At 47.6% G+C, this 14,613-nt stretch overlaps 2 protein-coding genes across 3 annotated transcripts; both read left to right on the top strand.

Annotated features, from left to right (window-relative positions):
• The first annotated feature begins 38 nt into the window (after positions 1-38).
• On the top strand, positions 39-4,845 carry snrpb (small nuclear ribonucleoprotein polypeptides B and B1). The gene is made up of 7 exons (XM_008402471.2): positions 39-190; positions 1,117-1,268; positions 3,902-4,013; positions 4,085-4,237; positions 4,309-4,438; positions 4,522-4,653; positions 4,732-4,845. The coding sequence occupies exons 1-7, from the start codon at positions 188-190 to the stop codon at positions 4,770-4,772; spliced, it is 723 nt and encodes a 240-aa protein (XP_008400693.1). The 5' UTR covers positions 39-187; the 3' UTR covers positions 4,773-4,845.
• An 893-nt stretch (positions 4,846-5,738) lies between these two features.
• Positions 5,739-14,589, top strand: ctsa (cathepsin A). 2 transcript variants are annotated; one of them, XM_008402478.3, is made up of 14 exons: positions 5,739-5,882; positions 7,240-7,400; positions 7,475-7,586; positions 7,660-7,710; positions 7,781-7,867; positions 7,959-8,114; positions 8,185-8,361; positions 11,690-11,781; positions 11,863-11,941; positions 12,021-12,169; positions 12,247-12,322; positions 13,331-13,420; positions 14,126-14,227; positions 14,302-14,589. In XM_008402478.3, the coding sequence occupies exons 2-14, from the start codon at positions 7,240-7,242 to the stop codon at positions 14,383-14,385; spliced, it is 1,416 nt and encodes a 471-aa protein (XP_008400700.1). In that variant the 5' UTR covers positions 5,739-5,882; the 3' UTR covers positions 14,386-14,589. The 2 variants fall into 2 exon arrangements, with proteins under 2 accessions (XP_008400700.1, XP_017158756.2); XM_017303267.2 differs by lacking the exon at positions 5,739-5,882 and having other exon boundaries at positions 7,195-7,400.
• Positions 14,590-14,613: the final 24 nt, after the last annotated feature.

The following is a 14,613-nucleotide window of genomic DNA, read 5'->3' as shown; positions in this document are numbered from 1 at the left end:
TGAAATGGAAGGATTTATTTTTCTTGCCCTGTAGGAACGTTTGATCTGTCCGTGTTTCCAGTCGGGAGCTCCGGGTTGTTACACTACTTCCTGTCCTTTGTAATAAAGGCCCGGCGGCTCAGCGGGTCAGTTTTTGGTATTAGGTTCGGTGAATCCGGGTCGAATCGGAGCCATCACAACCGCAAACATGGTGAGTGTTCCCGAACTGGGTCTTCGAGACCCGGTTCTTCTCAGACTGATGAGAATTTTTAGTTTTTAACGTGATTTGAATATGGCGGCTGTTTGAGGAGACGTTGGCGGGACGTTGCAGGAGAGGTCCAAATGGATCCGAACCGGATCAGTAGATCGGAAAACTGGTCCATTAAATCAATAACTGAACCCATTGGCCTGGTTCTGATTAACAACCGGGTCATAGCGTGGCTATATGAGGTCCAATTACTGCAATTACTCCAATAAGCAGAACAAACCGAACCCGATCCATATCAAGGCCGGTAAAGCTCGGTTCTGGAGTGTAGAGACCGAACTGGGTCAGGTACCAGAGTCCGGACCGTGGTTCTGTGTTTACTCTCAGTTTGGACTTTCGGGTAAGCTGCTCCCCTGCTGGGCAGTACTCAGGTAACGGAACCGGTCAGAACTCCACAGCAAATGTTCTGGTTCATCAGGGTTTGGGTCAGCGCCGGGAACATCATGGAAGGCTTCATCCAGAACCTGGTCAGTCACTGGACTGGAGAAACCCGGGTTCAGAGATGGAGACGACCAGGCCAGAGTTCTGGTCCATGTTGTCCTGGTTCTGGTTCAGAAATGTTTTTAATTTAACACTTAAATATCCAAAATGAAACCGGATCCATGATGGAACCAGAACCAGAATAAGTTTCTTCAGAAAGTGAGTCTGATAACAGTGTTGAGGTAAACGTAGGAAGTTCTGCTCGGGTTCTTCTTCTTCTGTGGATTAAAACATGGCCGTTCTCCTGATGTTCTGATCAACAGACCTCAGTTCAGAGTTCTGCCGGTTCGATCGGATCAGAAAAACATTTTCCATCTCCAGAAACGCTGATGCAGGTAACTGGGTCAGAACCTGGTGATGTCATGCTGCTGCTTGTCTCTGATTGGTTGCAGACGGTGGGGAAGAGCAGCAAGATGCTGCAGCACATCGACTTCAGGATGAGGTGCATCCTGCAGGACGGCCGCATCTTCATCGGAACCTTCAAGGCCTTCGACAAACACATGAACCTCATCCTGTGCGACTGCGACGAGTTCCGCAAGATCAAGTAGGTCCAAGGCCCCGGAACCAGAACCGGACTTTTATGTGAAACAGCTTGTCAAACGTGTTTTTGACTAAAGTCCCAGAGGGTTAGAGTCCCAGTTAAATGGCCTTTAACTGAAGTCCTAAAAGGGGTTTTACTATTTTAATCTTTTTTTTTATCTCACTGTTTATTCAATGTCACATGCTTTTTATTTTATTTATGTAAAGCACTTTGAAATGCCTTGCTGCTGAAATGTGCTATACATATAAAATTTGATTGATTGATGTAGCTGAGCTTCGATTGAACCCAGAATGTAAAGTGTTAGAGTTCAAAGATAAAGATAAATCTTTCTCTATCATTTAGAGACGTACCGATCAGGTTTTTCCTGCCGATGTCGATCACCCATGAGGGCCGATCACCGATACCGATCACATAGTTATAATGTTTTTATCATAAACACTACCGGTTACATTATGTGGAAAAAGGAACCATGAATTCACCTTAATTTAGACAAAAACTTGTTTTTAATAACTTTTTCCAAGAAGAAAAGTAAACAAAACAGGCATTGTGCAAATTGTACTGCTATAGTAAAACTATCGTTAACAGACTGATAACATATGGAGGCTCTGAAGAGCCAAAATAAAACCTCAACATTGCCAAAACATTCAAGTATAAAACTTAACATTAAAGGCAAATACAGGATCCATTACAATAAACAATCCAGAGTTACTGAATGAAAACTTCCTGTTAGCATGGCGGCTAGCTGATCACTGCTAGTTCTGAGTGGCTGTTTCTGACTGAGCAGAGTAATTATGCAGAGCAGGGAGGAGATCGATTATTTTTATAGAGATTATCTGTCTCATGTTAGGACAGCGAACGTTTTAATACGTATGTAAAATGTATTTTTCAGGTTAGATGCTGCAGCTTTAAGCAGAGGTTCGGTGTGAGAGTCACTACCAGGTGGAGCAGAAGCGGCGCTCCGTCTGTGAAATATTACTACCTGTAGCGTAGCAGCGGTTCAACAGCGAGAGCAGAACCAGCGTCTTACATCGCAGCTCCAAGACTTAAATAATTTAGCGGGTTATTTGTTTAGCTTTCTGACCGTCATGCTAATCCGGGTGAGTGTTTGTAGCTGTGCTGCTTTACCTGCTATCTGATCCTCCGTATGTCTTTTTACTGCAGTGAGCCTCGATGTAGCCAAACTCTGTCACTTGTTTTTATGTCTATTAGCTTCGTTGTGTTAATTTTTTTGACCTGCTTCAATTTTCCGCCGCAACACGCAAACTTCCCCATTCACTCAGTGCGTCATAGTTATAGTTCCACATCGCTCAGGATTTGTTGCTGCGCGTTTGCAGAGTGAAGGAAAGAGGAGACCAGCTGCACAGGCAGGCTGAGACATGAGACGCAGGTGATCGGCACCAAGAGCCAATGATCACCGATCAAACACTTTTTCATGGAAATCGGCCGATTATGATCGGTGGCCGATCGATCGGCACACCTCAACCATCGTTATTAAACGTTGCTGATTCATTAGAATTACTGAACGTGTTTAAAGTTTCTATGAGCTGAAAATCTCAAGATAAATGAAGAACAACGTAACTTGGAGAGTTCAGCCTGTTCTAAACCTCAAACTAAACATTTTATTACATTCAAGCCAATTTAATTATGAAATCATATAATTTGACCGTTTTTGTTTTGCAGCATTAACTATATGATCTCTACTGATCTGTTTGGTCTTTTCAGAAACTCCTCGTCTCTTTTCCTACCAACTTCCTGATCAAATGACTTTAAATCCAAATCTTCCAGAAGTTTCAATAATTTGGGTCTTTACACAATGTTCAGTTTTTATTTTCCTACATTTTGAGTATAAAATGATTCCTTCGTGTGTTTTTGCGTAGCTACAAAAACATTTTAGTGATAAACAGGAAAACAGTTTTTGTTTCCAGCAGATTAAACATTTTGATGGTCGACAATCTGAGCCAGTAGGAAACAAAACCTTAAAGATTCAATTCAGAAACTAATTTTCTGCTCAATCATTTAAAATCACTCCAAGATTCAACGCTTCATGAAATCCCATCGGTTTAGATGGATCAGAATAGAAACAGATTATTGTGCGACTGCAGCGTCAGATTCACAGATCAAAGTTCTTAAAATGTTAAAAACAATTTACAAAGAAATATTATAACGAGCAGAACCAGACAAAATGCTGCAGGTTTTAGAAACAAACATATTGGATGTGCAACAGTTTCATCATAATGTGCAAGAAAATTAAACATGAAGACGAAACATTTCCAACACGCTGCAGAGAAACGGATGTGAAATAACTGGAAATGATCTGAAACGAGTAAAAGATTTGAACATTTCTGGAGTTTGGAAGATCAAACAGTTTGTGCCTAAAACGATAAAACTGAAGTTTCCAGGTTTATTTATCTGCTCCGAATTATTCAAAATGTGATTTTACAATTTGTAATTTGACCCAAAACTGAAGTTACTTTATGTTGAATCTGGAATAATTGCATCTCCTAACGGTACCAAACACGCCGCAGTGACCCGGTTCTGATAGAATCAGGGTTCAGCTCTGACTGGCTGGGAGGTGGATGTTGTTTCCGTGGTAACGTCTCCAGGTGGGTGACCTCTGACCCTGTTCTCTCTTGCAGGCCAAAGAACTCGAAGCAGCCGGAGCGGGAGGAGAAGCGGGTTCTGGGTCTGGTTCTGCTACGTGGGGAGAACCTGGTTTCCATGACGGTGGAAGGCCCGCCCCCCAAAGATGTGAGTGCGTCCTGCTGAGTGCCGCCGTGCGATGGGGATCTCTGACCTCTGACCTGTGATCTCTCCCTCAGACCGGGATCGCCCGGGTGCCCCTGGCGGGCGTGGCAGGCGGGCCGGGCGTGGGCCGCGCCGCGGGTCGGGGCGTCCCGGCCGGGGCGCCGATGCCTCAGGCGCCGGCCGGACTGGCGGGGCCGGTCCGAGGAGTGGGCGGGCCTTCCCAGCAGGTAACCGTGGCAACGTGGGTGGGGCGGGTCCAGCGGTGGGTTCCGGTACTGACGGGTTCTGTGTGTTCCAGGTGATGACGCCGCAGGGCAGAGGCACAGTTGCCGCAGCAGCAGCAGGCGCCAGCATCGCCGGCGCCCCGACGCAGTACCCCCCTGGGCGGGGAGCCCCACCCCCCATGGCCCGAGCCGCGCCCCCTCCAGGTGAGTCCAGCTCTAGTGTTTGATGGCTGTAGTTGGCCCTCTGGCTCCTCATTGGCTGCTGTTCTCTGGCTCCACCCCCACAGGTATGATGGGCCCGCCCCCCGGCATGCGGCCCCCGATGGGCCCCCCGATGGGAATGCCGCCCGGACCGGGCCGCAGCGCCCCAATGGGAATGCCGCCTCCAGGCATGAGGCCGCCGCCCCCTGGGATGAGAGGTCAGCTGGCCAGCCAATCACATCGCACCTTGCTTTAGCCAATCACTGACCTTAACCTGATCATGTGACCTCTTCTAGGACCGCCCCCTCCAGGAATGAGGCCGCCGCCCAGGCCATGAAGAAGCTCCGCCCCCTCAGTCGCCTGTTGTATAGATGTTTTTGTTACTTTTTAATAAAGTTTTCTCAGTTTGAGTTTCTCTGGTCTGTTTGAGCCGTTTCCATGGTAACGAGGAAGCGAGGCGACTTCACAGCACTGATTTTAAATAACTGGAAAACTCGATGGAGAGAAAACCTCTGGAAGTTTCACAGAAATGATGAACAGCTTTATTGGAAGGGGTCAGACATGACATGAAGAAAAGATCATTAATGTTTACGACGAATGAAGCTTCATTTGGTTGATGACACTTTTAAGGTAAATTAAAATTAGCATTAAAGTCATTATTTACCGAATGACACGTTATATTTGTAAACATTCATGCATCGTCCTACAGCTCACACGCGTTTTTAAGAGGATTTTGTGAATTGAACATTTTTATATGTTGAACTAAGATGAGAATCAAACTTTTCCACTAACTGAAGAACCCGATCCAGCTGGATCATAAAACATTTCTTTCTTTCACCAGTTACACATAAGCTGCTGGAATTAAACAAGTTTTAAAATAAAAAGAGGAATGGGGTTAATAAACAACCCGGAGAAATAATCCGGCGAATATGAGAGGTTTATATGGAACTGCTGTCTGTCCATGAGGGGGCGCTCTCTGGTCAGTCTTTCAAACGTTGTTTAAGAAATATAATTTTTGTTATTGATGTAGATTCAGAACACTGTTCCGTCTTAAACCGAAATCAGAATCAAGCTTCCTGTACTAATATCACTTCGGCCCAGAAGGGGGCGGTAGTGAGCCAGTGCCAGAACAGGTGCATCACAGATTCAGAGTAATTAAATTACTAGAACTATTTTATTTTATGTTATTTACCGGAGTTAAGAATAATTTATTTTGTATCGGATGGCTGATTGTTTTAATAAAACATCTGTTGTGGAGGAAAGCTGCGTTTAGAAATGAAAAACGTTTGTTTATGAAAACTCGACCCAGTTGAACCAGAACCAGGAAGTCCTCAGCTGAACACGTGACTTTAACTAGAGGAACAGAGTCACATGACCGGCTGTCGTCAGTCACATGACCCGCAGTGACCAGATTGACTGCCACGCGCGGACAGGTTAACTCTGAAAGGTGAGTTTTTGTCATACTGGGGTTCTGGTTCCGGCTGGACCCAGCTGGTTTTAGCTGGTCTAACCTGTCCTGGACGAACCCCCCTCGTTCTGGTTCGGTTCTGACCCGGTTCTGGTCCGGGCTGAGGCCGTTTCCGGGTCTCTTGGTGAAATCTGTGTTTCTTTCGGTTTGAATCTGGATCCTGACGGTTCTGTTTGGGTTCCGACTGTCCCCCTTTTTAAAGGAAGTTCTGCTGGTTCTCATAAAAGTTTGGCGTTTTTGTCTTGGGGTTTAATAAAGTTACTCCCTGCTGAAGCGGATCAGAATTTAAATAATGGGTCGTTCTGGACCGAACCTGTTCGAGGCAGCTGACTGAAACCGACAGAACTTCCTGTTTAGGCCCGGTTCTGCTGCAGAACCCCCTGGTGGTCTGTTTGGGATCAGCAGCTTATTGATGATGGGATGGACCTGCATTGGACCGAATCTGGGTTCTCCTACAGTGACACTAAGTTCTGCAGGTGGTCCAGAACAGAAGGTCCGGATTGGTTGTGGTCATAAATCTGGTGGTGTTCTGATTCTGGAGCACCAGGTCCAGTTTTTCTCCAGGTGTGTTGAAGCCTTTGGTTCTGATCCGTTTGCCATGGCTAGGCATGTAAAATGGTTCTAAGGGGCCCGTCCTCCTCCTTCCTACCTTTGCAGCAGGTCCAGTTAGAGCCGGACCTGCCTGAGTCCAGCCGGCCAATCAGGCAACACGTTGGCCTCTAAAGGCTCTGATTGGACGAGAACAGACAAACGGAAAATATCAAATGCATCAATCAGAGGAGCAACTACCTGACAGGTGTAGTTGGTGATGTCACTTCCTGTCCAGACTCTGGTGTAGTTGGTGATGTCACTTCCTGTCCAGGCTCTGGTGTAGTTGGTGATGTCACTTCCTGTCCATGCTCTGGCGTAGTTGGTGATGTCACTTCCTGTCCAGACTCTGGCGTAGTTGGTGATGTCACTTCCTGTCCAGGCTCTGGTGTAGTTGGTGATGTCACTTCCTGTCCAGACTCTGGCGTAGTTGGTGATGTCACTTCCTGTCCAGGCTCTGGTGTAGTTGGTGATGTCACTTCCTGTCCAGGCTCTGGCGTAGTTGGTGATGTCACTTCCTGTCCAGGCTCTGGTGTAGTTGGTGATGTCACTTCCTGTCCAGACTCTGGCGTAGTTGGTGATGTCACTTCCTGTCCAGGCTCTGGTGTAGTTGGTGATGTCACTTCCTGTCCAGGCTCTGGTGTAGTTGGTGATGTCACTTCCTGTCCAGGCTCTGGTGTAGTTGGTGATGTCACTTCCTGTCCAGGTTCTGGTGTAGATGGTGATGTCACTTCCTGTCCCGCCTCAGATGCAGGTGTTCCTGTGGTTCCTCCTGACGTTCCTGCTGGGCGCCGGCGCCGCTCCCTCTGCAGATGAGATCGGCTTCCTTCCTGGGCTCCAGAAGCAGCCGAGCTTCAGGCAGTACTCTGGATACCTGAGCTTGGCGGATGGGAAACACCTTCACTACTGGTCAGTACCTGAGCTCCTGCACCTCACCTGGCTGCTGCTGCCTCACCTGAGCAGGGTCTGGTTCTGGTTCTCAGGTTTGTGGAGTCTCAGAGCAAGCCGCCGTCCGACCCGGTGGTTCTGTGGCTGAACGGCGGTCCGGGCTGCAGCTCATTGGACGGACTGCTCACCGAGCATGGACCCTTCCTGGTAGCTAACCCTTGACTCCGCCCACTTTACCTGTATGAAATCAGTGCGCACCGTTTGATTTCCTCTCCTCCAGATCCAGGACGACGGAGTGACGCTGCAGTACAACCCGTACTCCTGGAACAAGGTAGGCCATGTGACTGAGGGGGTGTGGTTACTGAGTACTGAAAGCTGATTGGCTCATTGCTCACCTGCAGATTGCCAACATGTTGTACCTGGAGTCTCCAGTGGGTGTCGGCTTCTCGTACTCTGACGATAAGAATTACAAAACCAATGACACCGAGGTGAGTGATGAGCTCCCAACGCTGCTTCTGATTGGTTCATGGCTGCCTGAGCACCTGAGACTCAGGTGTGTGAGTCGCTCTGTGTCTGCAGGTGTCCATGAACAACTACCTGGCCCTGAAGGAGTTCTTCAGACTGTTTCCAGAGTACAGCAGCAACGAGCTGTACCTGACCGGAGAAAGTTACGGTGGGATCTACATCCCGACGCTCGCTGAGCGAGTCATGGAGGACTCCAGCCTGAACCTGCAGGTTCTGCTCCGCCTCTGACCCGTTCAGGTGACCTCACCAGCCTGTGTGACGCCGTTGACCTGTGCTGCAGGGCGTTGCTGTGGGCAACGGGATGTCGAGCTACGAGCTGAACGATAACTCCCTGGTTTACTTTGCCTACTACCACGGCCTGCTGGGCAGCCAGCTGTGGGCGGAGCTTCAGATGTTCTGCTGCGGCGGCGGGAAGTGCGACTTCCACAACAACCAGAACCCAAACTGCACTGAAAAGGTGAGTCTGAGCCGGGCCCAGTGGGGGGCCGCCGCCGTCTGATATCAGTTTTATCAATAAAATTATTGATAATTTAGAGCAAAATGACTGGTTATCGACTGACCATCAGGAAAATAACAGCTGAACGGGTCAGTCTGTTACTTGGAGCCTGATGAGGCCCGACATGAAAACATCCTTCACTGCTGACATGGATATTGATGCTTAAAGACCCAAATTAGCTTTAAATGAACACAAGAGTAGATTAATTTAGTATTTAGTTTATGTTCCAACAACAATTCAATAACCTTTTAAAAGATCAATTCTTAGTTTATTGATGAACTACAGTAGTGATGGATCTAAGTTGGGAGGGAAGGAGGGAAGGAAGGAGGAAGAGAGGAGGGAGGAAGGAAGGGAGGGAGGGAAGGAAGGAGGAAGAGAGGGAGGAAGGAAGGAAGGGAGGGAGGGAAGGAAGGAGGAAGAGAGGGAGGGAGGGAGGAAGAGAGGGAGGGAGGGAAGGAGGGAGGAAGGAAGGGAGGGAGGGAGGAAGGAAGGGAGGGAGGAAGGAAGGAGGAAGAGAGGAGGGAGGAAGGAAGGAAGGGAGGGAGGGAAGGAAGGAGGAAGAGAGGAGGGAGGAAGGAAGGGAGGGAGGGAAGGAGGAAGAGAGGAGGGAGGGAGGGAAGGAAGGAGGAAGAGAGGAGGGAGGAAGGAAGGAAGGAAGGAAGGGAGGGAGGGAGGGAAGGAAGGGAGGGAGGGAAGGAAGGAGGAAGAGAGGAGGGAGGAAGGAAGGAAGGAAGGAAGGGAGGGAAGGAAGGAGGGAGGAAGGAAGGGAGGAAGGAAGGAAGGAAGGAAGGAAGGAAGGAAGGAAGGAAGGAAGGAAGGAAGGAAGGAAGGAAGGAAGGAAGGAAGGAAGGACTCACAGCAGACAAGCTTGTGTTGCTGAACTACCAGTCATTGGAATTTGAAGAGTTGAATCCCTGTAAGCTACAGTTTGCTAAAACTAGCCGTCCGATTCCAACCTTACAGTCATTTATCCAATTAATAGAAAGATGGTCCAAACTACCCGTTTCCTTAATTGGCTGCATCAATATTATAAAAATGACAATATTGCCAACATTTTTAGACGTTTTCCAATCAGTTCCACTTTCCCCGCCCGCCTCCTACTTTAAGGAAATAAAACTTTTTCCAGCTTCACTTGGAACGATAAGCGTCCAGATTGAGACCGTCTCTCTTTTACCTGCTTTTTTACAGAGGAGGTTTACATTTGCCAAATCCTTTGTGGTGTTTCTGGGCAGCTGTTTCACTTCCTCACAGCCTCCAGCCTGGGTTACAATGGACTCTATTCTTTATTATTATCAGACAGGATAAAGCTTATTAAACAAACAAACAAAAACCTTTTCTGAAAAACACAATGCTTATCTGGCAAAAAGATTATTTGGGAGAAAAGCAACAACTATCCCAGTTCTCACCCATTTTTGGAAACAGGGACTTTGGTCCAGGTTGAGCAGAGCCAGGATTTAAACTCTGTCTGCTGAGGGGTTAGTTAAGATATCTGATCTCTTTACAGGGAGGAACTTAAAACAAACATGATATTCCTACTAAACATTTCTATAAATATCTTCAGGTTCAGAGTTTCATTTTATCCAAGCAACAAAATAATCTTGCTCTTTGTCTTCACTAGAAGACATCACTGTGTGTGACGGAGGAGGACAGGTGTCTCTTTATTCCGTTTGTTGACAAATGTGAAGAATCTTCAGCCAACATTTTAAAAACACGGGAAACAGATTTGGGAGAAAACGTGTCGAGTGAATCGACTGCACTTTGATTCATACACAAAATCCAAATGACTACAATACAAATGGCTGAATAGGCAAAACCTCACTCCAGTTAAACTGCATCATCACTTTAATTTCTAAATTTGCATTAAATTTACTTCCCAAAAAGGTTCCTCATTTCATTGTCTGTGGGCGTGTCCTAGTGTTGGCGTTTTGGAAGGAAGTATTGATTGTGATTAGTCAGATGATTAGTAAAAAGGTTCCTTTAGATCCTAAAATGTGCATCTTGAATATTTATCCTGAGGACTTTTTTATCCCAAACAACTTGAGATCTTTACTTAATGTCTCCTTTTTGGAAGCTAAACGCTGCATTGCATCCTCATGAAGAAAGACATTATGTGGAATCTCACAATGGACACATTTTACTTTGCACTTGAGAAAATCAGCCATTTTACTAAGAACAAACTTGATACATTTTGGGAAATCTGGTCCTTCTTTTACACTTGGCTGGGCCAGAATGATGCCCAACTCGATGGGTGGAAAAAGGGTTTGTTATAAAGTCTAATGGTGAGACAAACTGATGTTTATACTGGTTGGTCTGTTGAGGGTCTGCTGCAAACTTATTTTTATTTATTTTTCTCCTCCCCTGTGTGTGTGTCTTTTTGGTTTTTGTCTTCACTGGGTCTATATTTTAAGTATTTGTAAGTGATAATATGTATGTTTCTTGTTAAAATCAGTAAGTTTATGTTTAAGAAAAAAAAAGTAGCGTCCGATGGCGACTCCATTTGGAACAGTTGGGCATCAACGATGCAAAAACACATCGAAATACACAACATAACATTCAAACTATTTATCCGATGCCGTTTTATCTGATCCATGAAAATCAGGGAATGAATGAGGGGAAACTCCGTTGCTGGTGGAGGAAACCAGGGAACCGCAGCTGCTTCGTTAACGACCATAACTTTTATTTATTTTATAAAATACCATTTTTTACTTTCTTTTCTCCTGCTACTAATTAAATGCAACCACAATGTGTGAATGCTGGTAAAGATGGCCGCCGCAGCGCTCTGTCTACGGCGGTGAAGATGGCCGCCGCAGCGCTCTGTCTACGGCGGTGAAGATGGCCGCCGCAGCGCTCTGTCTACGGCGGTAAAGATGGCCGCCGCAGCGCTCTGTCTACGGCGGTAAAGATGGCCGCCGCAGCGCTCTGTCTACGGCGGTGAAAATGGCCAATAAAATGCGACGTGACCCCTCAGACTGCCGACATTTTGAAAAGTATCGGGTACAATTTAATTCCACATCAGGAAGTGCAGCAGGTCAGAATTGTTTGTTTTATTTTATTTATGTTTGCGGGTAGAACTGTGCCATTCAGACCGCTGTGAAAAAGCCAGGTCACATTCACCTGCTGTGTGGAATCTATAATTCAAAGCTTCCTTCTACAGAATTATAAGTTTGGTTCAAGGCTGTTGGATGAACGAGTTTGTAGACGGATGATTCTTCCACCAGCCTCCTGTTCCTCAGGTGTTCAGTCCAGGTGTTCAGTCCAGGTGTTCAGTCCAGGTGTTCTCTCTCTGCAGCTGTCGGATGTCCAGACGATCCTTTACAGTTCAGGGCTCAACATTTACAACCTGTATGCTCCGTGTGCGGGTGGAGTCCCTCACAGATTCAGGTAAGCTGTAACCTGGTTTACCTCACCTGCAGCAGGTGAGTTCTGGATGGTCAGCCTGGCTGATGGTTTCTGGGGTCTCAGTGTGGACCATGGGCAGCTGGTGGTCAGAGACATGGGGAACATCTTCATCAACCATCAGGAGACTCGCCAGTGGAACCAGGTGTGTGAACTCACCTGCTGCCTAGTTGAGATGGACTCACCTGTTCTCAGCTTCTCGCCTGCTGCTCCTCTGACTGCAGAAGCTGATGAGTCTGGCCGCTGCGCACCTGTCCGTCCGCCTGGATCCGCCCTGCACCAACTCCACGCCGTCCAGTCTCTACCTGAACAACGCCTACGTCAAGAAGGCTCTGCACATCAGTCCCGACGCTCTGGACTGGGCTATCTGCAGGTAGCCGTCCGTCTCACCTGTCCCGTCTGCGGGGGACACGCCGGCATATCTCTGACCCGTCTTGTCTGGTGTTGTAGTTCTGAGGTGAACCTGATGTACGGCCGGCTCTACATGGACGTCAGGAAGCAGTACCTAAAGCTGCTGTCAGCTCTGGTCAGTGACTTCGCCACAGCCCCTGTAACTTCCTGTCTGAGCAGGAAGTTGAATGCAGTGAGGGTTCTGATTGGTTATCAGTGATGCATAGTTACTTTGAAAAACTAACTTTAATCAGGTTATTTACTTGATTTGGAAAGTAACTAAGTTACAATACTTCTTCTTTAGTTCTTTTCTGCAGCTGCTGGCGGTAACCCTCTGCCACCTCACATTAGCTTTGCCAATTCTTAAATGCCACTTATTTCATAATGGTAACATCCCATTGTTTAATGGCTATAATGGTAAAAAACACTTCTGTAACTTTTGCGTGTTTTTGTGTAATCCACTATTGTGGATTTAGAACCCCAGCCCCTCAATATTAATAAGATTAATAATTATAATGGCGTTTAGTTGCGAAACTTTACGGACTCGTTCATTTATGGCTGTTTTTCATGTTTTAGTCTCGATGTCTGCAGTTTGTTGCAGCGCGAAGCTCGACGTCATTCAGAGGTAATATTTTAACATGACATTAATAAAGACACAGCAGGAAGTGATGGACAGGGAGAGTCTGACCACAACCAACAGAATAATTCTGGGCTTTATTACGTGTCTCTGCTTATTTGCAAACCCAAATAAGTAACTTCAGGTTCAAAAATGAGCCCAAGAAACCGCAGTTTTAGAAAAAACAGCCCGAAGTCACTAATAGTTGGACTCAAAATTGTTCGTTTTTCCAGCTGCTAAGCATCTCTCCTCCCGCCACTGTTAACATTCCTGTCGCAGCGTGCGACCAGCTGCTGCTGGCGCGTAGAAACGGGGATCACTCCCCAAACGCGTAGAGGACATTAAATTAGAAAAAAATACACGGCATGGTACTGTGATTGGGGTAAGTAACTTTAATCTGATTACTGGATTTGAAACAGTAACGCGTTAGTTACTCGTTACTGAAAAACGTGGTCTGACGTCACTGTTGATTGGGTGCAGGTGTGATCCAGGTTTGGTTCCAGGTGTTCTGTGATGTGCTCTCTGCAGAAGTACCGGGTCCTAGTTTACAACGGAGACGTGGACATGGCCTGCAACTTCCTGGGCGACGAGTGGTTTGTGGAGTCTCTACAGCAGCAGGTAACGATCACCTGACCAGGCTAACGAGAACATTTGACAGAATCTGGGAAGGATGTGGCCAAAATGTTGACCAGACCAGAGCCTGGAAACTACAGGTGTTCTTGGATATTAACTGGGGAAAAGTTTGATGTTTAAACGGCACCGCCAAGACACCTCAACTCAGCCTGGCGGTCGGGCAGCCTGGCGGCCTGGCGGTCGGGCAGCCAGGCGGTCGGGCAGCCAGGCGGTCGGGCAGCCTGGCGGTCGGGCAGCCAGGCGGTCGGGCAGCCAGGCGGTCGGGCAGCCAGGCGGTCGGGCAGCCAGGCGGTCGGGCAGCCTGGCGGTCAGGCAGCCTGGCGGTCGGGCAGCCTGGTGGTCCGCCAAGACACCTCAACTCAGCCTGGCGGTCGGGCAGCCTGGCGGTCGGGCAGCCTGGCGGTCGGGCGGCCAGGCAGCCTGGCGGTCGGGCAGCCTGGTGGTCCGCCAAGACACCTCAACTCAGCCAGGCGGTCGGGCAGCCAGGCGGTCGGGCAGCCAGGCGGTCGGGCAGCCTGGCGGTCGGGCAGCCAGGCAGCCTGGCCTGGAGCAGGCTAACTGTACTACTGCTTTTGTAAAATCAAAGGATGCTTAATTAAGCCAGGATATTTGTAAAATCCAGCTTAACCCGCGGTCCTGGTTTTATGAAAAGCCTTCAGAGGTCCTCAGGTGTGTTTACCTGTGTGTTAGGTGGAGGTCCAGAGGCGTCCCTGGGTCTATGACGGTCTGGATGGTCATCAGATCGGAGGCTTCGTCAAAGAATTTAACAACATAGCCTTCCTCACAGTGAAGGTATGTCATCATCATCATCATCATCACTGAGGTGATGGTTCTCGTTGCTGATTGGCTGGTTTGTGGTCCTGCAGGGCTCTGGTCACATGGTTCCAACAGATAAACCTGTCGCCGCCTTCGCCATGTTCACCAGGTTCATCAAGAAGCAGCCGTACTGACCTGAGGCCCGTTTGGACCTGATCAGCTGCCGTACTCTCAGGGTGTTCTTCTGTTTTACATCACTATCAAAATGGGTCTCTTGTAAACAATATTAATCAGAAGTCTTCTTTGCGTTGGCTCCGTATCTCCATGGAAACGAGCGCTGCTCGTTGATTTTATGTTGGTTTGAAGGGAAACGAAAATAAACTCTGATCTGAACCAAATCCTGGCTTCCGTTTCTATTTCTT

The sequence above is a fragment of the Poecilia reticulata genome, chromosome 5 (assembly GCF_904066995.2).
Source record: "Poecilia reticulata chromosome 5, P_reticulata-male-v2, whole genome shotgun sequence".
NCBI lineage: Eukaryota > Metazoa > Chordata > Actinopteri > Cyprinodontiformes > Poeciliidae > Poecilia > Poecilia reticulata.
The sequence above is the reverse complement of the archived record's forward strand: the minus strand, read 5'-3'. Positions and strand labels throughout refer to the sequence as shown.